At 42.0% G+C, this 26274-nt stretch overlaps 1 protein-coding gene across 2 annotated transcripts; it reads left to right on the forward strand.

Moving 5' to 3' along the window:
• The first annotated feature begins 1472 nt into the window (after window positions 1-1472).
• Window positions 1473-24867, forward strand: LOC138627763 (CCR4-NOT transcription complex subunit 3-like). 2 transcript variants are annotated; one of them, XM_069710328.1, is made up of 18 exons: window positions 1473-1538; window positions 4815-4882; window positions 6292-6366; window positions 7927-8016; window positions 9189-9317; window positions 10138-10233; window positions 12288-12416; window positions 12556-12646; window positions 12872-13005; window positions 14203-14259; window positions 14748-15792; window positions 15960-16065; window positions 16204-16348; window positions 17617-17713; window positions 18034-18235; window positions 20074-20206; window positions 20845-20970; window positions 21337-24867. In XM_069710328.1, the coding sequence occupies exons 1-18, from the start codon at window positions 1514-1516 to the stop codon at window positions 21433-21435; spliced, it is 2847 nt and encodes a 948-aa protein (XP_069566429.1). In that variant the 5' UTR covers window positions 1473-1513; the 3' UTR covers window positions 21436-24867. The 2 variants fall into 2 exon arrangements, with proteins under 2 accessions (XP_069566429.1, XP_069566430.1); XM_069710329.1 differs by having other exon boundaries at window positions 12294-12416.
• The last annotated feature ends 1407 nt before the right edge of the window (window positions 24868-26274 follow it).

Consider the following 26274-nt stretch of genomic DNA (forward strand, 5'->3'; position numbering starts at 1 on the left):
TCCGGCGAGTGTTTCAGTTCAAGAAATATCAATGTGTTAAATTACATCATCTTACTGGCATATCGGGCGTTTATTTACCTTATTGCTGCGAGCCAAGGCTACGATCAAGGACAGATTTCACACTGTAAGATGCTTAAAAAAACAAAAAGAAAGTGAGGAAAAGCATAAAATGAGGCATTAATTAAAGAATAAATGAAAAATTAATTGTTCTTTCTTCTTAGAAATGCTGAGAATATGCAGATTAGAAACTCAAACGCCCCGTGAGAAACATTTTAACCCACTTAAGAGTCCTTTTTTTTTTTTTTTTTTACTTTTCGCACTCGTCTGTCAATGATGACTTAATGTTGGAAAGAAAGGCTTTTAGAAAAAAGCTCTATATTTACATGTTTACTGTTGAAGAACGGGAACATTAAACGGCCTCTTTATTCTATAACGTGCCGTTTTCTGCCGAACAATTAAAGTCATGAATAATATACACGAGAGAATTTTTTAGAGCAGAAATCAACGCTCACAAATCATTATACCTAAAATGTCCTCCTCCTACGACCTACTTCTTCCTTCTTACTTACACTACCGTTACAGTAATCTCTCTTATTTTGGCTTTCATTGTAAACTGGTGCTCGGTATGGAAACTCGGTTGGTGTTGAACCAAAGTATAGTTTGATGAATGCAGGATTTTTGATAGTTTAAAGATGCGATGATAAAACATCAGCTGGTATTGATGATGTTTTTCTTCATGAAACCCATAACACAAGTAAATAAATCAACATTTCTACAGGTTTCTCTTCATCTTTTAAACAATTGCAACTACAAAATGCCGTGCAGGACATTTTAAAGTGGAAAACTTGTATGTTTGCAGGTCTTTTATTGCACTGCTGACATTTTACAATAAGAAGAAGGTTTCTGCAAAAGGGTTTAATCCCTCAAGGTAATTATTAACGGTTACCTTGGTGACCTTGCTGCAGCTTTAGTTCACCAAATTGGAAACGGATAAAAAAAAAACAACAACAACCGCAAAACAGGTTTTAAGTTTTCCGTTTCGGTGCATTTTATTTTTTTAATTTTTTTAAGTCAGCTGTTTCCCATAGTGTGAATGAATGAGATCACACAATTGGCTGCAGCACGTCACACAGCAGCAGTGGAAGTTGGGCGTCCCACGCAACAGGAACAGACTTGTTCTCTGTCGGTTGTCTGAAAACAGGTCGAAAAATGTAGAAACCATAACGAGGTAAATTAAAGCAGAGCGGGAAGTGTGTACGACACATTAAAAGTGACTCCGGGAACACATTTTAATATTCGATAAATGAATGACATGCACGATGTAACCAGCTTCTTTTCTTTTTATTATTACAATAACGGTTGTATTTTTTTGATATTTTGTATTTTTATGTGACATCCATCCGGGTTGTTTATTCAAGTGTAATTAAACCAATGAATAAATACGATTTTTTTTTTTCTATTTTTTTTTTCTGCAGTAAAAGAAGGCATGAAGACATCATCCTAGTCATCAGCCATGGCCGATAAAAGGAAACTTCAAGGTGAGGTTTCTGGCTCTGTGTGTCTGTTTAAGTGTGTGTGTTTAAGTGTGTGTGTTTAAGTGTGTGTTTAAGTGTGTGTGTATATGTGTGTGTCGCTTCAAACACCTGAGCTGATGCAAATGGGCATCAGGGTTTGTTGTCTTTTCAGGTGGGGGAGGTTTACCACACATTTTAATCCTTGCTGGATTTTTTTTTGGGGGGGGGCCAATGTATGAAGGTGTTTTTGTGTCTTTTATTATGCAAGAAAAAAAAATTAGAGCGAATTTCTCCCCCTGCAATCAAAACTAAAGTTTATGAACTTAGAATGAAATTATTTGTGCTGCAAACTAATTTTGTCTTATAGTTTTGTTTTCCAATCAACAAACAAATACTTTTTTATTTATTTTAGCAACCAAATGTTTTTGCATATATTTTTACTTACAAACTTGATTTTTGATTCACGTGTGAGAAATTTCCTCTCAAAATGTTCGTTTCTTTTTGCATAATAAAGACACAAAAATACCTTCATACGATGCAGATACCGATATAAGGAAGTAAAATAATTCTGATATCAATATATTGAGTGAAATGTGGTTGTCAAACACTGTAGACGGGTGTGTCAAGTTCAAGTTTAGCAGTAAACTTAATTGTCCAAAGTGACATCACTTCACTGGGAATTTAATCATCATAAATAACTGTAAACACAAACAAAAACATTTTTAAATGGCTGTGATTTTACCACAGAAAGGCATTAGTGTCATTTTGCTGTGATTAATAAATTCCCTCATGAAAATATCACCTTTTTTTTTTTTTTTTTTTTTTTTTGCTGAAGTTGCTGGTTTCATAACAGAAGACCTGTAAACAAAAGTCACATGCAAGTAGCTTGTTTGCAGTGTTGTGTAAGCTGTCGTCCTGCCAGGTTGGAGGTTTTTTTAAATTTATTTTTTGGCTCCAGATGCAGTTAGAAATAAATCCTTTTTTTTTGGGGGGGGGGGCTCTTTCAAGCATCAATTGAGTTCCAGAAAAATCCTCAAAAGTGTTCACAGAATTTGTAGAAAAGCAGCTAAAACTTTCTAGAACGCATAAACAAAACAGTTTTGACAGCAAATGTCTCGCGCTACAATCAAAGATCCAGTTTGTAAGTAAAAATATATGAACTGAGAACAAAATCCTGTTTGTTTTGGTCACAGAATTCCCATTTGTTTGCCAATCAAAAACAAACAAAGATTTTTTTTTTGTTCTGCAACCAAATGTCTTTGCGTGTATTTTTACTTACAAACAACACACGCACACAAACACACACAATCTCCCTCTAAGATGTCTTCACGAAGAAAGATCAAGCGAGCAAAGCAGCGCTTCCCCGGCTGTGTCAGATTGTAATGTATTATTACAGAGGAAGTCGACTTTCATCTAAAAATAACGCTCCCTCAGCAGAATCTTCACGTGGAGGCTGTTTCAGGCCGAACTCCAACCGGAGTTTGCTCGGACGACGCGTTTGAAGCCGCGGTCTGGTCTCGCACGTCTTTCCTCAGCGCCGCTCGTGTCCTCGTTAGTGATTGCGCAACGGGTTAAGTCGGATCGATCGCGGCTTTATAAGTTGATATTAGAAATATGGGGTTCAAACAGCTGTTTGGTTTTTTCCTCAATAAACTGGAGAGACGTTGCAGAAACTTCTGCTGGATCTCAAACTGTCATTTAGTTGCATGTCAGAACAATTCTTGTTCAATGTCTTCCCGGTCCGTCCATGGTCCCCCGCCGGTCTGTCCTCGGTCCGTCCACGTCCTCTCGGTCCTCCCGGTCCGTCCATGGTCCTCCCAGTCCGTCCACGTCCTCTGAGTCCTCCCGGTCTGTCCACGTCCTCCCGGTCCGTCCACGGTCTCTCGGTTCTCCCGGTCCGTCTACGTTCTCTCGGTCCTCCTGGTCCGTCTACGTCCTCCCGTTCCATCCACGTCCTCTCGGTCCTCCTGGTCCATCCACCCGGTCCGTCCATGTCCTATTGGTCCTCCCGGTCCGTCCACGTCCTATCGGTCCTCCCGTTCTGTCCACGTCCTATCGGTCCTCCCGGTCCGTCCACGTCCTATCTGTCCTCCCGGTCCGTCCATGTCCTCCCGGTCTGTCCTGGGTCCTCCCCATCCGTCCGTACCAGAATAAATCCAGGTTACTCTGAAGTGTGTGAAACGTCCTCTCCGTGATACAGACGAACTGTTCCAGTTTCAGCTGCTTCTCTTTCCAACTTGTCTTCCTGCGTATGAAGCTGCTGACGGAGACAAACTGACGACTGTGCAAACTGTGACTTCGTCAATCACGGCTGCTGGTCAATAAATTTAGGAGGTGTGATGCTCATTTATACGTAAAACATTCCTCCTTGTTATGATGATACTGAGTTTGTTTTTCCCTGACCTTGAATAATGACACAAAACAAACAAGAAATTGGTGATTTTGTTTTTTTTACCGCAGTCACATGGCAGAAAATCAGAATTGGATGAGGTACAGGAGATCATATCATAATCTAATCTGGGATTTAAAGACGTGAACATCAGCTCTGGGAAGAAAAAAAACTGTGTCGGTGATGTGTTCCCGGTCAGAGATGATAAAATTAGACTCGAAATGAGCCGTTTCCTGTTTACATTTAACAACAAGCGGCAAATAAAATCTGTGTCACGCCAGAAACGTGTAACATGTAAATCTGGGACATGTAGACGTGTTTGTCTCTTCCTGTCACTCCCTAATCTGGTTCTGACTCCTCTCCCATCCAACATCTACTATTTATGGCTTGAAGATTTTGGGACTTCTCGCTTACAAGCATAATGTGCCTTTTACCGTATGCATATTTCATGAGATGTCAGCCACAGTTTGTAAAGTGCCCCGCGGTGTGGTTGTTGTTTTTCTGTGTGTCTGATATATAAAAGCGAGCACTTCAATGGCCTGTATTATTTTTTTATTTTAAAGCAGGTACTTAGCTGAGCAAAAATAAAAAACCTCTCAAACCTGGTACCCAGCGATGGCAGTGAAAATGTGGTTTTAATCCAATGCCAAGTGATAGCGGGGCCGAGATCAACAATATTAATAACCACATACCAAATAAATTAACAAACAACGAGGCAGTTATTTTTACTATTCCTCTGTTAATGACTCATTCACATGCGTGTTGAAACACAACACCAAAACAAACCTTTTGACACTTTGGGAACAAATCCATCCGTCTCTATTGGAATTATTTTAATATATTCTGGGTATTTTTTTTAATCCAATTTTGACTTTCTACTCTTTTTCTTTTTCTTTTTTTTTGTCCTTCAGGTGAAATAGATCGATGTCTGAAAAAAGTAGCGGAAGGAGTTGAACAGTTTGAAGACATTTGGCAAAAGGTAAGAAACGATTGTCGTGAAGAGTCATATGATTAGTGTTCAGAAAAATAAGAAGATGGTCACACATAGAGATGCCTCCAATCTTTATCTCAGCACCCTTTTTTTTTGCAGTTCACAAGGGTATACAACTTAAAAAATGAAATATGTCTATAAAACGGAAGAAAATTGTCCCACAACAAAGGAACCAGAGAATAAAAAATCCCTCAAAACAAATTGATTAATAAAATTGTTCTTCGTAGATTCTCCTTCAACCGTCTAAACATTTAACTGACTGTTTGTTTCATCTTTAATCATCATGACAGACGCTTTTTCTTTTGATTTTTCTTTTTTTTGGGGGGGGGGGGAGGGGGGAGGTTCACGGGGCTAAAAGTTGTGGGTATCGTCGGTACAATCGCTGCGTACGTGACTCGGGATGTCCCGCACAAACCCACTCAGTCGGTAGTAGCTGCCAGTTGTTTATTTTGAATCGACTGGACTCCTCGATTTAATGGCATCCCACCAAAACAACGCCGTGGCCAGCTGAGAGGGCGTCTGGTCGCCGATGGAAGGATTCCGTTTTCATGCGCTGTCGCCATAGCAACCGCAACCACATTATGATGTGGTGCAGGAGGGGGGGGCACAAAAATCCAGACGAGTTTCACAAGAACACACACACACACACACACACACACACACACACACACACACACACACACACACACACACACACACACACACACGGGTTGTTTATCGGCCCGTCTTTTCTCCCACGTTTGTATTTCGTATTTCCTCGAGGCTCCTGCCGCCTCAGCGGTTAAACAACAGCCATCGTCACGGCGACGGGCAGTACGATAGTCCCGATTACTTCTAATAAAGTGAGTGAATAACAGCCGTTATTAAAACGGCGCTCGGCCCCGAGCAGGCAGCAGCAGCACGGAGACGGTAGATCACTGCTACTAATAAAGAGGCAGCGCTTTACTTAACAAACATCCCAGTTGCCCTTTTGTTTTGTTTTTTGTTGTTTTTCCATCATTACATCGTGTATTTATTGTTTGGTAACCCCGGCACTTCCCCTCTTGACTTTACACCAGCTTGTTTACCCACATAAAATGCTCAAGTTCATTCTCAGTTACCTTTATTAGTTCAATATCTTATTTTATAACCCAGTCACATCTTACTTTTATCATTTTTTTCCCTCGTATTTTCATTTCCCCTAAAACTATAACAAATGTTGTATTGACAGGCTGATTAAACTTTCCACAGACTGCATTATCTTTTTTTTTTTATCATTATCATTACTATTATTATTATTATTATTATTATTATTATTATATGTTGAATTTTGAGCTCGTCTTTTTGGACCAGAACCTTTTTTTATTTTTATTTTTTAACCCTCCGTTTTCCTTTTATTTGTTTCTCTCTCTCTGCAGCTTCACAACGCAGCCAACGCGAACCAGAAGGAGAAATATGAAGCAGACCTCAAGAAAGAGATTAAAAAGCTACAGGTGAGAGCAGTGACAAAAAAACCTCCCTGCAGGGTGTTTTAAACCTCCCAGAGACAAAACTAAATTACTGTGACGACAAATCAGCATTTAAAACTTGATAACATCTATATCAGGACAATTTTAAATTATTCAAAGAGGCAATTATTATATATTTAAGTCATGTGGAGTTTAAATATTGTCCAGAATAGAGAGAGTTTGGAGCAGCAGTGTCTTCACCCAGATCTCAGCAGCTTTCTTTCCTTTTCAACACTTTTAGTTTTAGTTTTGTGTTTTTTACTGAAAAGTTGACCTAATTTTAAGACTCCAGCTGAGACCTGAAATGCTTGGTTGTCTCCCAGAGGGGAGAAGAAAAAAAGAAAAAGTGCAGATGGGTCCTCGGGGGAACATTTGGAGCCTCTTACTGAGTCAGTAAAACCTGCTCGTTTTTCTTTTAATTCACTGGTTCAGTGAAACGAGGAAACTGGGAAATCAGCCAAGAAGTGGAACGACACAAAAAACACACCAAGATTTATCTGCCCGAGTAAAAACATGCACGTTGTGTTTCCTCGCCGTTGTTTGTGTTTTTAAACCTCACGTGACCTGCAGCAGTTTGCATATGGAAACCAGGTGACTGCAGACGGACGAGATCCTCCTCATATCGATGAATATTCAACACCTTTTTATTTTAATGCCCATGTGCAGCATCCGTTTCTGTTTTGGGCGCCGACGAAGCCAAATGAAGTTAAAATCATCGTGGACGACATCAAAACTCACTAAAGGGCTTTCCTCAGATTATATTTTAGTTGTTCTCCAGTCGAAGTCTTTATCAGGTTTTGTCTTTAGGCTTTTTGGACGTTTAATTATTATCCACTCAAGCTTTTCCAAATTTCGGGAAATATTTACATACATACGGTAATATTAAGAGTAGAAAATGAATTGATGAGATCAATACCCTCCAAAACTCCCCCCACCAGATACGTGCACTCAAGTCTTAGTTAAAAATGATATTTCCAGTTTATTTCAGCCTGGAATATTTACCATTAATATGCATTATTGTGCGCGTGTGTGGTAAATCCACACGGAGGTCCTGAATGCAGTTGCAAAATATTTCTAATTCATGTGTTTAGTCGAGTCATGTTTTTAATATGTCCTCATTTTGTTGAGCAAAAGTGCTGCGTGACATCAGACGGAGGTTAAAACAAATCAGATACCTGAAACGATTCAGCGATTAAAGAAATGAAGAACAATATTAAGTCAAAACAGCAGCGTGTGTGTGTGTGTGTGTGTGTGTGTGTGTGTGTGTGTGTGTGTGTGTGTGTGTGTGTGTGTGTGTGTGTGTGTGTGTGTTGCCGTCTCCGTGTTGTCATGAGAACCAAGCCAAGCCAAGCCAGGCCGGTTTGCTGAACACAGACATGAATTTCAGCATCCATGACTGGAGGACGAGTCTCTGCACGTATCACAGAGTTCACCGATGTATCTACATCCCTTCCTCTTCCTCCCTCCCCCCCTCTTCTTCTTCTTCTTCTTCTTCTTCTTCTTCTTCTTCTTCTTCTTCTTCTTCTTCTTCTTCTGGTCCCTCAGCGTCTTCGAGACCAGATCAAGACGTGGGTGGCATCCAACGAGATCAAAGACAAAAGGCAGCTCGTAGAGAACCGCAAACTCATAGAAACGGTGAGTGAGCCGAGGACGGAGAGGATTTACGCCGCGGTCGCTCGGGAGGGAGGGAGGAAGGGGTTTGTGTTGAGCTCTTGACAAAAACAACAACAACAACAACAACAAATATGATAAACTGGTTTTAGTTTTTTGTCCAAAACATTTCTTGGTATATGAAAAAAAAAAAAGTAATTGTGTTTCTGCCACAGATTAGCAGACTTAAAGAACCATTTACCAACAATTATCAGATAATATTTGACTCCAACAGTCAAAAGTTTTCAGTAAATTACTGTTTTTGATGTTTATCTTGATATTTGTCCAATATGGACACAAAACATAGTTTTTTTTGCCATTTATTTTCATATAAGAAGTTAGCGCAGATTTTAAACTGACTAATTTTGTTCATTTAATGTTTTTCCAGTACAATCAGAGCTTAAGAGTCATGCCATTTTTATTTAAAGTTAAAAAAATCTTAGCAGACATAATGCCACACATTTTATTTTAATGCTGTGATAAGGAAGACAAACCACGACATGAATGCAGGTTGTTTTTTTTACTGCGTTCATGAAACTTAACTCGAGTGGAAAATGATATATTATACCTCCAGATATGTGCTGGTTTTGATCAAGAAATCTTTTCATCCCTTCCCCCTTTTTTCAGATTTTTTTTTTGTATCCTCGGTTTATGCTTTTATGTAAATTAAGGTTTTTTTGGTAACTTTGTAAAAAGCGAAATTTGAGCTTTAGCGTGATCCTCCTTTCTAACTGGATAAATAAGCATCTGTTTACTGATAAGTTGGTTACATCAACTTAAAATCTGCCAATTTCAAGCAAAAAAAGTCCTGTTTGATATTTGCTGGGAACCATGAGATGGTTGGCAAACAGCCAGTTTAGGTGAATTACTGCCACCTTCTGGCGGTAGTAGGGCATTACAAGCAGACACCGGAAAATGAAACGACGGTCCATTTGACCGTTTGATTTATTTATTTATTTTTATTTTATGGCTATTCGAAGGTTCCCGACTTAAAATCAGATTTTACGTCAATTCTGTTCACGACTTGTTTCCGCTGCCTCCTGGTGGCAATAAAGAAAACTTTTTATGGTAGATTTAAATGTGCAATTTTTTTTTATTCTTAAAGTATTAAGTGATGTTTGTCTTTTGTCTATTTTTCTTTTTTAATCCGCCTGCAGCAAATGGAGCGGTTCAAGATCGTGGAACGAGAAACCAAGACGAAAGCGTACTCGAAAGAGGGTCTGGGTCTGGCCCAGAAGGTGGACCCGGCCCAGAAGGAGAAGGAGGAGGTCGGCACGTGGCTCACGGTGAGCTGCAAAGTACAAGAAGACAGAAACGGCAGCATTTTTTTTTTCCATGTTACTCTTCTAAAGTGTCATATCGGTGTATTTATACTCTTAGGTTACTTAAATTGTGCAGAGAAGTGAAAGAAAGCTCAAAACTTGTCTCTTTACTGAGCTACTCTTGAACTACTGCACCTTTTATATGCATATTGCTTTATTTTGGATTTAAACTCTTATTTGTGTTTAATTTTATGCATTTTTATTTTCTATATTTTTTTAAAGTTCCTTTATATCTGTTTTAATGTGAAACACTGCATGTCATTTTCTTGTTGGAAATCCCTTTGAGGTGCATTTCTTGTATGATATTATTATTATTGTTATTATTATTATTATTATTATTATTATTAGGATGAGCATGTGAGGATTTCAAATATCAGCCGCCAACTTGAACCTCATATTTTCACTCAATCTGTGGAAAATGCGCTGCTTCCATTCTCAAAAAACAAGATATTAATATCTGTCGAGAGGAGGAGCTTTACAGGTCAAAGGTCACCTTTTTTCATGAGGGAGTTTTCTGCTGGGATTGTTTCTTTAGATTTTTTCTTTTAGAAAAAGTGAAAGTGACACTTTACTGGAACCAAAATTAAGATAAAACGTCTCGACTTTAAAAAACCAACAACAAAAACACCAGCCTCTTCCACCTAAACACGGCTGTCTATCACGAGAAGCTGATCACACTTATTGCCATGTTTCATCGGTGATTGACAGGTGAATTCATCTGCTTTTGCTTATCGATTAGCGTCCTAACGTTTCGACCCCCTTTTTGCTTCCCGTCTGTCCTCAGAACACGATAGACACGCTGAACATGCAGGTGGACCAGTTCGAGAGCGAAGTGGAGTCTCTGTCGGTCCAGACCAGGAAAAAGAAAGTAGACAAAGAGGTCAGTCGGTAAAGCGTCGGACCGCCTCGGTCGGAGAGCTTCAAAGAAAACGTAGCGCTTCCTGCTCGTCACTGACTTCGAATTTTCTGTCATGACATGAGAGGTTTTTAAATATGGCGATAAACAAAACAAAAAACGTCTTGGTTTGTTTGTGTTTTCAGGATGCAATAGCGGAGATAAAAAATGAACATGCAGGGATGAAAAGAAAACATCACTAACCACCTCTGACACAAACTCTCACTGGATCTCTGCTGGCACTTAATAAGAACTAACACAGAACAAACGCAACTTTCTGGGTTATTTACTGGGTTATTTTGGATGAATTCAAAGTGTCTGAGGTTAAAATCCAGTTTCCCCTCTTCGCTTCTTGCACGACGCCTCGCATGCACGTCGGCATTCATTAGAAGTGTTTCAGCAGCCACACGAAGAGGAAGATGGACGCTCTCCTCCGCTCGGATGAGGGAACACCTTTTCTTTTTGTGATTGGCTGTTTTGTTTTAACGTTTTAAAGGATAAATTTAGTGACTTTTTTTTTTTTTTACAGTGTAGAAAAACAACTCAGAGCCGCACAATTATTCTTCAATTTAGAAGGTAAATTTAATGTAAAATACATCCCATTCTAATGAAGTGTAATTTCCCATCACGTAAACATTTCTTTTTGGCCCCCGGCTCTTCATCCAGATTCATTTCTGAATCTTCGTACAGATGAACTCTGGGAAAAAAAAAAAAAATGGTTCAAAACACACCAGCGAGCTGCACTGTTGCACTCGGGTGACATGTTCCTGCATGAACACGAACACACACACACACACACACACACACACACACACACACACACACACACACACACACACACACACACACACACACAGTAGTTGATTTTGTCCTGCTGCCCCAAATACTCACCAGAGCACCAAATGTGTTTTAATCTTGTTTCAGTAATGTTCACTGAAAACTATCGTTGTTTTTGTTTTATTTATAAATAACACCATGTGGGAGCTTTCAGTCTTTTAGTGGGATTTCAACAAAACAACAAATGTGCACCATTTCTAGCTTCAAAACAGAATTCAACAAGTTTAATCTGACTACTTCCTCTTATTTTATCTTAATAAATCTGGAGTTTATTCACTGAAAAGAATCAGAATAATAACAACAACACTTTCTGAACGTTTGAACTTGTGATTTGTACGTGAACACAGAGGAGATTTATTTCCTATATTTCTGAGGAGTTTCTGGACTGTTTGATGGTGTGTGTGTGTGTGTGTGTGTGTGTGTGTGTGTGTGTGTGTGTGTGTGTGTGCGTGTGCGTGTGCGTGTGCGTGCACTCAGCAGACCGCTTCATGTTCGTGACATGTGCTGCTGCCGCTGCAGCATTAATAAGTACTCGGATGAAACGCATTACTTCGTTCCACTCGGCTGAATCCACTCAACGCCGTCCGGCAGCCCGACGACGTATCGATCCAGAAGTGTTTTAACAGCTGCTGAGTTTTTTTATAATCACATCATCAGACAGTCACATGTGCACTCTTTTCCTGAAGTGTTTTTTTTCTTCTTCACCCTCCGGAGACGTCTGGATATGTTTAGTTTCGTCCAAATCCGCCCCGAGCAGCACTTTCAGACAAAAGACGTCCACAATCTGCGACATTAAGACCGCACGAGAGCTTCAGAGATGAAGAATGAAATATTGAAATAAGAAGTGCTGCTGTGTGACGCATTAAGCCGTGAAGTGCACATGTAGCAGCGCCTCTCGTATGTTTTTCTTTTCTTTTTTTTTTTTCAATGTTTGCAAACTGTAGTGCTTGTTGTTGTTTTTTCTAAATGTGGTTTTGTTTCCTGCTATTTCAATAAATAATTTAGTTTTGGGATGAGGTGGTTTTAATCTCTGCACGGTAAATACGGAAAGTTTTATACCGGAGATACAACGAGCGTCAAAACGAGAACTAATTTTGCAATTTGTGCAAAGAAATGTGATTTTTCGCTGTCGTCCGACTAGACTAAAACTCTTTTTGTTGTTGTTTTCCCTCCCCGTATTTGTTCCCTTCATTTTCATGTAGAAGCAGGACCGGATTGAGGAGCTGAAGAAGTTTATCGAAAAGCATCGGTACCACATCCGGATGCTGGAGACGATACTGAGGATGCTGGACAACGACTCGGTGCAGGTGGATGCCGTCAGGAAGATCAAGGTTTGTGGAAGAGACATGATATTTTTTTTATTTATTTTTTTATGGAAAGATTTATTAACCGACACATTAAAACATAAACGTGTGACTTTACGGAGAAAGTTGACGTCCCTGTAACGTCGTCTCTTAATTGTTTACGCAGGATGACGTGGAGTATTATATGGACTCGTCTCAGGATCCCGACTTCGAGGAGAACGAGTTTCTCTACGACGACTTGGACCTGGAGGACATTCGTAAGTAGACAAAATACATAATATATCAAATGTGGAAAAACGCACTACAAGGAAGCATTTTGAAAAGATACGATTTGACACAGACACGTTTTTGTTTGAGCTCCAGAGAGAAGCTGAAGCGTCAAGATATAAAACTTTATAGAGAAGTTTTTTAAATTGATGTAAAAAATAGCTTGAAGGCCGTGAACTGATATGACTGAACTGTCCTCTCTGATCTCCCTGCAGCTCAGTCGCTGCTCGCCACCTCCCCACCGGGACACTCGCACTTGGAGGACGAGATCTTCCAGAACTCCAGCAGCACCCCCACCTCCACCACCTCGTCCTCGCCCATCCCCCCGTCGCCGGCCACTTGCACTACAGTAAGAAAACTTAAACTACTCTTAAACGGTTCCTCCTCACAGAAAAGTATCAAGAGTAATTTAAAACGTCCTAGTTTCTCTGTTTCCACTCCAAAGATTGACGCGACAATCCCAATTAATAACGAAGCTTCTCACCTCTGGCACCTAAATTAATCAGATTATTATCTCTTCATTGTCATTAATGGTAATCGCATGTTATTAAGAGTGTAGCACGTTCACCTCGGGTCGATATGTAAAGTATAAAAGTAAGATAAGTGCCTTTGTAGCTGCCATCTGCTCTCATTGTTCCGCCGCGCTGCCTTTATATCATCTGTTCTTCCTCGTGCGCCCACATGCAGCACACAGTGAGAGCGGTGATTACAGGTCTGATGGATGTGAATAGAAGGCATGGTGTTGTGAAAGGGAACCCGTGAAGGACGCTGCAATGAATCCTGGGAAATGAGGAAAGTTCACTGAGTGTAGTTAAACGTTTAGATTTTCCCGGGAATGTTTTTCTGAAAATAATACGGTTAAATATCGACTTCTGATGAAAGTGTTAAAACGCTCAGTCCACAGAGAAACAGAGTTGATTGGACAGCCAGTAGTTTGTGATGTCACAAACCCACGCTGATGTCATGTGTCTCCCTTCAGCATGGCACATTGTCCAACTTTTTTTTTTTTATTATTTTTTTTTTTTTTTTACAAAAAAAACCCAACAACTACACAAAGTGGACATTTTGTTGTGGCACAAACGAGCTATAAGACCAAAGAGAACCTGTGATTGGTCGAGACGTACGGCAGAAAGAAGTCAGCCAATCAGAAGAATGAATGTGCTTTAAATACAGCATGTTTTTGTTTGAGCTCTGGAGACAAGCTTTAGAGTCAAGATATAAAACTTTATAGAGATGTTTTTTTAACACTTAAAACCACAAAAATATCTGCAAATAAAACACCAGAATATTTTTAAATATGGGACCTTTTTAAATTGAGGTTAAAATACCAAAATACCATGAAGCCTGTAAAATGTATTAAGAAACGTATAATATAAGAACAAGAAACTGGTGAGACAATAAAAACACATATAATACAAATAAAAGACAAGAACTCGTCCTCTGGTTTTAAATCTGCACTAACAGGCTTCTTTGGATTGAGTCGTTGTTGTTGTTGTTGTTCTTTGTCTTCGTGCTCTTATGCCACGAGTGTGTTTGTGTTTCTCAGGAGAATTCGGAAGACGACAAGAAGCGTGGACGTTCGACAGACAGTGAAGTCAGTCAGGTGAGTGTGACGACACGGAAACTTCCTCAGCGAGAAATTCAGAGAATAAAAAAGAAATAAATTTAAAAAAGCTCCTGGAGAATCTGCATCGAGGACTGTAGAAGAGCTGCAAACGATTATTTGTCATAATTGTTCTGATAGCACAAATACAAAAGACGTGCAAAAAATGTTCAGCTACATCTTAAAATAAATATATGAATTTTAGTTTTTGGGCTGTTAATAAGCTCGTTGGAGCATTTCTCACTAACTTTTAAACATTTAAGTAAAATAATCTTTAATACATTGATCAATATTGAAGGCGATAGTCTGAATATGATGATAATATAGTCGCCCGGATATGTTGTAATATTCTCACAGATTTGATTTATCTTATAACAGCAATCTAGTTGCCTCAACACCTTGTTTCTAAAACATGCTCGTTATTATATTTTCTTTTGGAAGTTCATTTTACATCTTCACGTTTCTTTCTTCTTTTTTTTTTTTTCCAGTCGCCCGTGAAGAACGGAAACCCCTCATCCTCGTTATCTTCCTCTTCTTCCTCCTCCTCCTCCTCTTCCTCCTCCTCCTCTTCTTCTTCTTCCTCCGTCTCGGGACTGACCTCATCCTCATTGGTCTCCATGGCGACCATCGCCGGGGGAGGAAGCGGCGGCTCCGGGGGCAACGGTCATCACGGCAACCCGGGGAGTCTCCTCCTCTCCAACACCTCCGCTGGCAGCTACAGCAACGCCACCCAGCAGCAGCCGTCAACGCAGCAACAGCAACAGCAACAACAGCAGCAGCAGCAGCAGCAGCAGCAGGCCAAAAACTCCATCACCTCCTCCTCCCCCTCCTCAGTGCCCATCTCCAACCCTAGCACCTCCACCAGCAGCTACCCCGTCTCCTCCTCCTCCACCTCGTCCTCTCCGCCCAACGCCACCACGCAGGGCCTCTTCACCTCCATCTCCCAGCTGCAGGCGCTGTCGGGCTCCACGCCGACCTCCAACAGCCTGGGCCTCAGCCTGGGTCTCTCTCTGGGGAAAGGCGGCATGTCCGGCTCCATCACCACCAGCCCGATGTCCGGGGGCCTCGGCCTGTCGGGGATGCCGGCGTCCCTGAGCACCATGGCGGGCCTCCTGTCCAGCTCCACTCCGGCGCCCTACGCTCAGGCCGCCGCCTCGGGCGCCATCGGCTCCGGCCTGCCGGGCTCCTTCGGCGGCGTCAGCGCCGCCACGACCATCGGCGGGGTGGGCTCCATCGGCGGCGGAAACCTCACGGTCGGCGGGCCGACGTCCTCGCCGGGCGGGCTGCTCGGAGCGGCGCCGGGGCTCGGCAGCATCGGCTCCGGGATTCTGGGTTTGGGTTCCGGTCAGTCGGGGATGCAGGGGTCCTCCCTGGTGTCGCTCAGCCCGGTGGGGGGTTTAGCGCCGGGTAGCGGAGTCGGAGTGATCGGGAGCAACGGAGGCAGCTCGGGCTCAGCGGGGGGCGGAGTCACGGGAGGAAACTCGTCGCTCTCGGTCCGACCGCCGAGCCGACAGAAGCAGAACGGTAGCACAAGTGAGTGTCGGATGTCCCGACGTCTGCACAGGCAGCAGCGAGCGGTTACGGATCCACACGAGAACAAAACTCTCGTTAGTGTCCTTTAGTGAGTTCAAGAGATCGACCGACTGAGAATATGCATTTATTTTGAAATTTATTCCGGCCGTTTCCTGTTTACATTACAGGTTACAGCGCTGTGTTAGCAGACAGCACAACAGACTCCGCCCTCAACAGTGCCAGCCAATCACAAAGCAGCCAACCATTGTCTTTGACCTCCACAGCCAATCAGCCGTAAGTTGTTGCATATAAAAATCTTTATACTTTATAACCCTTTAAATTTCTGAATCACTGAGTGTTTTAAAAGCCCTTTTTGTCCTCTCCATGCTGCTCACCTGTCCCTCATGCTCCTCCTCTCTCCTCGTCTCCCAGTAAGGACACGGGTCCCAGTTTACTGGGCTCTCTGAGTTTGTCGTCCAACTCCCCGTCGCCGGCCTCCTACGGCGAGGCCAAAGCGGTGAGCGGCGGCAGCCTGCTGAACGGACCGCTGTCCTACTCGCAGTCCGACAGCATCAAGGTGAGAATCACACTCGAACACACTCCCTCCTCCTCCTCCTCCTCCTCCTCCTCCTCCTCCTCCTCCTCCTCCTTCTCCTCCACCTTCACACCATCTCAGCCTGATAAACGGGTGTCTTTGGGATTTTGTAAACAAAATGTTTTTAAAGCCTCCCAGATCTCCACAGACTCTTTATTTGCTTGCAAACACGGCAATAACTACTTTTTCTTTTCCTTTAATTAAGTCTGCCAACAGTTAAATCCAAAGGGGGGAAGATTATTGTCTCATTACTGCAGTTTATTGTTCAGGCAAACCGTTTCAGACACCGTTATCAAGTTTTAACTAAACTGAAGAGAATAATGAGGGAAAAATCCAGATTTCACCTCCACGCAGGTCGACATGTTGTTTCTTGGAGGAAACATCTGGAATCACGTGCGTCATCCATCATTTCAGGCTCATTAAGTGGATGTTAGATCGCACTAAAAATTGTCACATAATTACAAATTGTAAAAAAAAAAAAAAAACTGAAACACAAGGAAGTGTGCCAACAAAATAAAATTAATAAAAAGTCTGAATGCTGTCCAAAGTGGCCGCTTCGTTACGGAGATTTAAGCCCTTTGAAAATAATCCCTCATTCATTAGAAAAGAAGATTCAAGAAGACCTGTTTTTGGGGGCGTGTCTGTTTGATTGACAGGCCTGTGGTGCAGTCAGGTTACAGCTATCGGTGGGCGGGACGTAGTATCATCGGGTTTCCAATCAGATCGAGTCAGATCCACCTTTAGCTCCTCCCCCCAGCTCGTCCAAATATGGTCGCTTCCTGCGCCGAACGAGCAAAGGTGGCGACGGACAAACTCCGAACTCCACGGCTTGTTTACAAACGAGCGGGTGACGTCACCGCTGGTTGCCAGGCAACACGAAACTCAGAAAACAATTTCTATACGCACCTGACTGTAACCGCTCAGTCGTGGTCCTCGTCATTCTTTGTTTCGCCCGATGTTACATCACATCTTTGTTCTGTTTGCTCCCGTGTCCTCAAAAAAAATACAAAATTAAATTTAAAAAAAAATACAAAGTCAAAGTGATTTCCATGACAACATCCTCAGCGACGCGGGAACTCGAGTGCCCACGTTCGGGCAGGTACGATACGTGTGTGTGTGTGTGTGTGTGTGTGTGTGTGTGTGTGTGTGTGTGTGTGTGTGTGTGTGTGTGTGTGTGTGTGTGTGTGTGTGTGTGTGTGTGTGTGTGTGTGTGTTGTTTTCACATGAGTCTCCTTGTCTGTCCCCATCAGCCCCAGGAACCTCTGTGCAGCCTCAAGTCCATGGCCGAGCGAGCAGCACTCAGCTCAGGGATCGAGGGAGACGTGTCCTCCCTGCACCTCAACCCAGGTAGGACACACACACACACACACACACACACACACACACACACACACACACACACACACACACACACACACACACACACACTCCCCTTTGTACCCTAATAAAAGGAGGGTTGCCACAGAGCAGAAATAGAACAGCTGTAGTTTTAATGGAACAAAATGTCATCTCACCTCCCACTCTCGGCCTCCTCTGAACAAAAACGCTGCTGATGATATTATCATCCCTGACTCAACTTCTCTCCCTCCCTCCCTCCCTCCCTCCCTCCGTCTCTTCAAACCCTGAATCGCCTCCTGACGTCCTCGACTCCCCCGTCGCCCTCTCAGACATCTTCCCCAGCAGCACGGCGGCCCCCTCCGGCCCCCCGTCGGCGCCTCAGCCCTCGCTGTCGGAGGTCAGCATCCCCCCGTCGTTGGGGGTGTGTCCTCTGGGGCCGGTGCCCCTGTCCAAAGACCAGCTCTACCAACAGGCCATGGAGGAGGCGGCGTGGACGCACATGCCTCACCCGTCCGACTCCGAGAGAATCAGGTGCGGTTTTCACACGGTCTGCAAAAAAAAATCACTGTTACGGATAAATATTCAAATCCTAGTTCAAAAAATTACAAAAATGTCCCAACAACTTTCACTGTCTTTTATTATTATTATGATGTATTAGTGGATGATTGTTGGTGGTTTCTATTTTACATTTTATTGGTTATTTTGTAAAACTGCCTTATATTTTAATACTCTGATCACTAGTTTTCTATGATTAAAGTGTAGTTCACCACATTTCAGAGGGAAAAAAATACTCTATTTTTTTGTAATAAAAAAAAAAAAAAACTTGAATGAATTAGTTTATTTCCACTCATATCCACATGAAATAACATTAAAACACCAGAATTCATCAGCTTTTATTTTCTAATTTGAAAAAATGAGAATCTGATTTAAAAAAGAAAAAAAAAAAAAGTTTCAACAAGGATTTAGTTGAATAGTTTGTTTCTAGTTGTTTGTTTGTTTGTTTTTTACTATTTTTGGGGTATTTTGTTGACAATGAACACCTCGTTTAAATGTTGATGTAAACTGCAAATAATGACACATGAAACTAGTTTAAAATCAACTTCGAACGATCTGCTTGTTTAATCGGCGACAAAAAAAAGTACAAATGGAACGGCACTAATGAGCCGCAGACTTCGATCCGTGGAAACGATCGTTTTTACCTTCGATTGGTGAGTTTCCATCGTTGATTAAAGTTTCCATTAAAAAATAAATAAATAAATAAAATTGAAAAAACAACCACAACAGGAAGAGACGGAACAGCTGCAGCACAAAGTCCTGTTAATACTGTACACACACACACACACACACACACACACACACACACACACACACACACACACACACACAGAGCAGAGTACACTGGTTATGTTCCTACAATGCAGTCAGCCCACACAGATACAATTGACATTTAAATCCAAACACTCAAACCCTCTTGTCCCACAGTACCTGTTGTGATTTACAGCACAGGTGACACACACACACACACACACACACACACACACACACACACACACACACACAGAGAGAGAGAGAGAGGCAGCCAGCAGGGAGTTTTTCTTCTGTGTTTAAAACTGTCGTCGACAGTCGAGTGAAATAAACACACGACAGCCTGTTTCTAAACAACTTTAATTCACCTCCAGCACACACACACACACACACACACACACACACACACACACACACACACACACACACACACACACACACTTATGCTGACATTGAACGCAGCCCTGATTGGAAACAGAAAAAGGACAAACGGTCCATCACTGATCTAAAAATACTGGATTCGGATGGAAAAGTGCGTCTGAGCCTGTGACCTCGCTGTGCTGGATTTTCCTACTTTGTGTGGATCCATCAGAGAGAACGAGTGTTTTTCTATCGGTTCGTTGTGTCCCAGTGAATTTCAACAAAACATCGGTGGACGACCGACTGACCCGCTCTTCGAGGTGTCGGTGTTCTTCAGTTACAGGAGACGGTTCAACGTCGTTGACTTGTTGTCGTCTCTCTTTTTGAAGAAATTGTGTTTTTTTTTTTTTGTAATTAAGTTGTAAAATATGAGTTTCTTCCATGAGAATATGGCTCAGCGCTATTAAGTGTGATAAATGTCTAAAAACGCTGATTTTTCACGCCTAAATAATGATAAACATCTTATTCATATTGACGGTGATGTGATGCACCTGTTAAAAAACAAACAAGCAACAACTCCTGAATATAAGTGGAAGTCGTTGATCGGCTGCATCTCGTCCGATCGGTTCATTTTCTGAGTTTGATATTGTTTGCTGCTTGTGCGTGTGGCGTTCACTGACCCTCCCTCCGTGTCGGTCCGACAGGCAGTACCTGATGAGGAACCCCAGCCCCACCCTGCCTTTCCACCACCAGGTGCCGCCGCCCCACTCCGACACCGTGGAGTTCTACCAGAGGCTCTCCACGGAGACCCTGTTCTTCATCTTCTACTACCTGGAGGTACGTGACGTCATCGGCGCCGTTACCACGACAACGTGCTTATTTAGACGTTTTGAAGGCTAGAAAACAGTTCTGTGGTTTGTTTGTTTTGTTTTTTAGGGGGAATGTTTTGATTTTTCAGCAGCTTTTGTTTAAAAAAAATTAATTAATTAATTAAACTTTTTTTTTTTTTTTAACCCAGAAAATTACACAAAAAAAAGTATCGTAGTTTTACAAAACAAATTGTGGCGTCGGTACGAAGGCTCCGTCGGCTGTAAATGTGAGTGCTCTGAATCCTTTTAAAATCTATAATTCAACAAAACCGCACACATTAAAAGCATCAAAACATCAGGCTAAAGAAAAGGACACTTAAAAATGTAATTAAAAACAAATGATTCAAACATTAAAATAAAGCAGGGTAAAAGAAAATAGGATAAAAGTTATAGTGCAGCGGAAAGACGGGAATAAAATACAGAACCAAGATCCTTCCATCGATGGAAAAACAGGAAACTGTTTATCTTCATTTGATTCATCTCGGAGTTAAAAACAAACAACACTTCTTCAGTTTAAGAACCAGAACTGTGTTTTCTGCATCACAACATGTTTCTAACCTCGTTCCTCCTGTCTGTCCTCCTGTCTGTCCCCCCCCCCCCCCCCAGGGCACTAAGGCCCAGTATCTGGCAGCCAAAGCCCTGAAGAAGCAGTCGTGGAGGTTCCACACAAAGTACATGATGTGGTTTCAGAGGCACGAAGAGCCGAAGACCATCACGGACGAGTTCGAGCAGGTCAGCAGCTCATCACACACACACACACACACACACACACACACACACACACACACACACACACACACACACACACACACACACACACACACACTACGCTGTCTTATAGCATATAAACAATAAAAAATAAAAAAAACATAAACGTGTCAACAAGGTTAAAAAGTTAATTTTGCCAAATGTGAAACCGGAAAGACGTGGAAGGAAAGTGAAAGTTTCCAGGAGTTGTTTCCCACGTTGAAGCTCCTTTTGGCATTTTAATATTTGAATTTGGATGAAAGGTGGATGCTGATTATCCAGTACGTGTTTCCTCCACAGTAACACGGCGTGTCCTTTAAGATTTATTTATCTTCTGTTTGTTTTCTGAAGGGAACGTACATTTACTTTGACTACGAGAAATGGGGCCAGCGGAAGAAGGAAGGTTTCACGTTTGAGTACCGGTACCTTGAAGACCGAGACCTCCAGTGACCTGCAGGGAGGACGAAGACAGACGGACACGAGAGACGGACGGACGGACGGACACAGAACGAACAAACGAACGAACGGAGATCCGCTTTGCCGACATTCCTGGATTTGACCTCAGCTCGCTGGGGGGCGGAGACGTGCGTTGCCCGAGTGGAGGGGGCGGAGCTGATGGGTGAAGCCCCTCCCTCCTTCTGACCCTCCGAACCTCATCATTCTCACCCTGGCACTGACACCTGCCCCTCCCCCGTCTCCCCCCTCCTCCCCCTCTCTAACCCCTCCATCCTCTCCCGACCGGAACGACAACACGGAATGAAATCACGCGTGTTAATAATCCGTGTTCCTCCGCTGCGTTGGCTTTATAAAAAAAAAAAAAAAAAATTAAAAAAAAACTGTTGCTTATTTCAGCCCTTTAAGGACCAAAGATCGTCGGCCGATGGCTCTCCGTCGCCCGTAGCAACGCACGAAGGAACCAGAATCAGCGCTTTCAAACTTCGGTGCAGCAGCAGAAAGTCTTTAGATGGAGACGGTCGGACAGGAAGTGAACCGACTCGGATCTTTTCTGCTTCCTGTTGTATCTTCTGCCTCGTTTTATAAACCAGAACTGTTCTGGATAAACACTCGGTGGTCAGTTTATTAGGAACACCTCCCGGAAACTTTACAGCCTGAAAAATATAAAACCAACTTCATGGAAGGTTTTGATGTTGAACTTTTTTTAGAGAGCAGTTTAAAACCATTTCAGAAACGATCTGACTCAGCACTTTTCTACGTCACATTATAAACAATCATGAATTTGGGATTCATTTCAGGACTCTTGTCTCAGACTGCATTAAATTTTTACAATCTAGTCCAGTTTAATATACATTAATAAACGATGACATCATAACTTTAAGGTGATTTTATTTAATGTTTTTATTTAAAAGTGTTTCTAATATTCTGAAACCCTCGTTTACGTAAATTTACCAACTTTAATTCGACGATTTCAGTCATAAACTTGAATTAAATTCGAACATTTGCCACAAGATTGAATAAAAACTGAACTTCTGGAACGACGGCTGTTCTGTTAAATCTTTGTTAGATTTTATTTGACCATTTAGGAGTAAAACTGAAATCTAGATCCAAAGAACTCGACGTAAAATCTGTCGGTGGTCGATTTCCTGTCGTTAAAAAGTGGTTTAATCTCTAAATAAGTTTTATTTACCAGAAAAACTCCCTCTGACGTCCCGATTTCAGTGTTAAAGATGCTGCTGCTGCTGCGAGGGTTCGTTTCCGCCTCAGAAAACTTCACCTCGGACCGGTTCTGTTGGGTTTTTTTGCGACTCCGTCATCGTTTCGGGATCCAAACCTTTTAAATTCGGTCCGGTCGGCTTCGTCTCACCCAGATTACGTTAAAAATAAAAACTCCATGTTTTGTATTTTTCTCTGGTTCTGGTTCTGCTTCAGGTTTTTCTGCCTTTGACCCGAAACACTGGAGGTGAATGAGGCTCGACAGAAACCATAAAAACAAACATCTCAGTTCCTGTGACGACTGCTGAAAGCTGCGTGCTGATTGGTCGGGAGACTTTTTCAATTTGGATAACGTGGAAAACGTTCTGAACAATTTTATGAGTTCGTCACAAAAAACGTCAAATTATTAAAAAGGTGACAGATTATCAGGTTGAAACTCTAAAACCGCACTTATTATTATTATTATTATTATTATTATTTCTTTTTTTTTTACTCAGTGATAATGTTGACTTTAAAAAGAAAAGAAATCTCTTCATTTAAATAATATTCAAATCAAATCGTTTGGCAAAGTTGGATCATGTAGCTGGAGCCGATAGCATCTTAGCTTAGCTTAGCACGGAGACTGGACGCAGCTAGCACAGCTACTTATTAGCCTGTTATTTTTTATATTATTTGTTTAATTTGTACAAAAAGTGCCGGACGAGTAACGACTTCCTGTCTCAAGAAGAGCCCCAGAAACCTGTTGTTGTTGTTGTTTTTCACTCTGCAGATTCTTCTACCGAGTAAACAAACAGGATTTCTTGTGTTTTCCAGTCTTTCTTTTTTTTTATGCTAAGCTAAGCTAAACGACGCTAACCGCTATCGAACGTCTCATTTAACTCCAGTGGATCGTGTCATCAGCTGACCGGGGGGGGAAGTCCAAATTAGGGCGCGAACTGGTCCTTTAAAACACACACACACACACACACACACACACACACACACACACACACACACACACACACACACACACACACACACACACACACACACCTCCCCCTCCACCTCCCCCCCACCTCCTCTCTGTGCACCGAAGAGCACAAACTGAGCAACACCAGCACCGCTGCCTCCGTCTCCCTCCGTCTCCCTCCGTCTCCCTCCGTCCTCCAGCTCCATGTTTACACACTGACGGCTTCCACTGAGTCCACAGTACACACACACACACACACACACACACACACACACACACACACACACACACACACACACACACACACACACACACACACACACACACACACACACACACACACACTCTCTCTGCCCGTGTCATGTTTTTTTCACCTCCAACACCCAGCAGCTCATTTTGTCGTCTTTTGTTACTATTTTGTTTTTATTATTTCTTTTCTTGGTATCATCCAGACCCCCCTCCTCCTCCTCCTCCTCTTCATCCCTCCCTCCTCCTCCTCCTCCTCCTCCTCATGCCAGGTAGATATTTCCTTTATTTCTCAGGAAGTATTTGATAAACCATTTTATGAGGAAATCTATCCGCCAGCAGCTTCCCGTCACACAACAACAACAACAACAACGACCTTGTAATCGTTTTGTCAATAAACACATTCACAACGGTTTTAATCCCCCCCCCCCACCACCACCACCACCACCTCCCCTCCTCCTCCTCCCTCAGCGGCCGTTTTCATTTCACACTTATTCTTTTTTTTTTGTACACAAATACAAATATCCTCCAATGTTTGGAGCCGAACCGAAGACGAGATCATCTTCCTGTTTTGTATTTGTCGGTAGATTGTGTGACGGCGAAGTGATTTTAAAGAGCCGAAGGAGAACGAGGACCCCGGTTCTTTTTGTTTTTTGTGTTTTTATAGCCAAACAGACAGACACACAAACTCGACACGTCTTCACTCGACTGACAGTCCTGCTTTTAACCTTTTTGTTTGTTTACTACGTTTTTTTTGATAAGCGTGAAGGGATGAGAGGTCGAACCGAGAGCCCAAATGTGAATCTCTCTGCCCCCCTTCGACAAAAGTGTTGTATAGACTCATTCTTCAAACCTCTCCTTTTGGTTTTTTTTTGTTTTCTTTCTTTTGTTTGTTGTTGTTGTCGTCAGACAGCATGGAATAATGACACTTGCAAAGTGGAGCTGAAAAAGTAAATAATGACATAACCATGAATAAAGGATTGTAAAATATTAATAAAAGAGTTACTTTTCAGAAATCTGCGTTTTTCCGTGTTGTGATTAACGAGGCGGAAACACGACGTGAAGTTCGCCGATTAAAGACTCTTAATTCTTCTTTCGTCCAACGACCGGGATTATTTAACCGATGTTCAGGTTTGGAGCAGGAAGTGACCGTATTTGGACGAGCCTGGGGGGAGGAGCCAGTCGTTGGATCTGATTGGAAACCATGGCGATACTACGTCCCGCCCACCGATAGCTGTAACCTGACTGCACCACAGGCCTGTCAATCAAACAGACACGCCCCCAAAAACAGGTCTTCTTGAATCTTCTTTTCTAATGAATGAGGGATTATTTTCAGATGGACCTCCAGAAAACTAAGAAGAAGGAGTGACTTTAGCTAACAACACCGAGATAACTGATGGACACATTTTATTCACTTTGGATTTGATGAGAGAAGTTGAATGGGAGTCTATGGAGCCGGAGGCTTTTTGGAGCCGACCTCTAGTGGCACTCGCTGGTATTGCAGCTGAAGACACTTCTGGATCAGAACCATTTTTCTACAAAAACTTTTCATATGCAGTCGACAGTCAAAACCACGGATGGTTTAAATATCAGGCTAAATATATTCTGGCTGATTAATATTGATGACAACAGTGTTATTATCAATATTAATGGCTCATTAATAATACTAAAAGAAAAGAGGAATAAAGCTCCAGAAAATGTTTTTTGTTTTTTTTTGCTTCGCAGAAATTAATCTTCACTTGAATTTTTTGCCATTTTTGTGGAACGTGGAAACTCCTTAAATTCATAAATATGAAGAGTTCAAACGTTGAAGGATTTCTGAACCCGTCACTGCTTCCTCTCGGCGTTTAGAGGGGGGGGGGGTGATGGTGATGGTGGGGGCGGCCTTGTCCTGTCCGTGTTATTAATGTGACTGCATTATGTGGCGCCGTATATGGAACAATAAAGCTTTTATGAAGCTTTAGTGGAGGAAATGTCTGCAGGGACGCCCATTAGCAGCGGACGACTTTGTTTTTCAAGGTCGATGGTGAAAATCCTTTTAATCGCTGTTGCTCATTGGCCCGTTGGTGACCCGTCAGCAGAGGCACAAAGTACACCTACTTTTATTATTTACACTTATATACAGTTTGCAGGAGGGTTTGTTTTTTTCATTCTGTGCAACAGAACATTTCACTTATGAATACTTTTACTTTTTATTGTTCAGATGGAGTTTTACATCATTTTGCTTAAAACCACAAAGTGTAGAATTTCTAATTTCACAGATTTAAACGAAGGATATGTTAGAAAATAAAAGAGTACATGAAAGGTGTAAAAATATGTACAACAAATGCAAAAAAAAAAAAGACTTGATCACGGATTTATGTGTGAGAGCTGCTTATTATTAATTATTTTCATGACTTATTTATCTTATTATTACAACAGGT

The sequence above is a fragment of the Brachyistius frenatus genome, unplaced genomic scaffold (genome assembly GCF_029030835.1).
Source record: "Brachyistius frenatus isolate BFR_SWC_R1_liver_20210118 unplaced genomic scaffold, ASM2903083v1 Contig_91, whole genome shotgun sequence".
NCBI classification, from domain to species: domain Eukaryota; kingdom Metazoa; phylum Chordata; class Actinopteri; family Embiotocidae; genus Brachyistius; species Brachyistius frenatus.

Bases quoted from the DNA above. Each gene is read 5' to 3' on its own strand.
- LOC138627763 (XM_069710328.1), top strand. From the start codon at position 1,514: ATGGCCGATAAAAGGAAACTTCAAG. The intron at 1,539-4,814 runs GTGAGGTTTCTG...TTTGTCCTTCAG, and splicing joins CGATAAAAGGAAACTTCAAG to GTGAAATAGATCGATGTCTG. The intron at 20,971-21,336 runs GTCAGCAGCTCA...TGTTTTCTGAAG, and splicing joins TCACGGACGAGTTCGAGCAG to GGAACGTACATTTACTTTGA.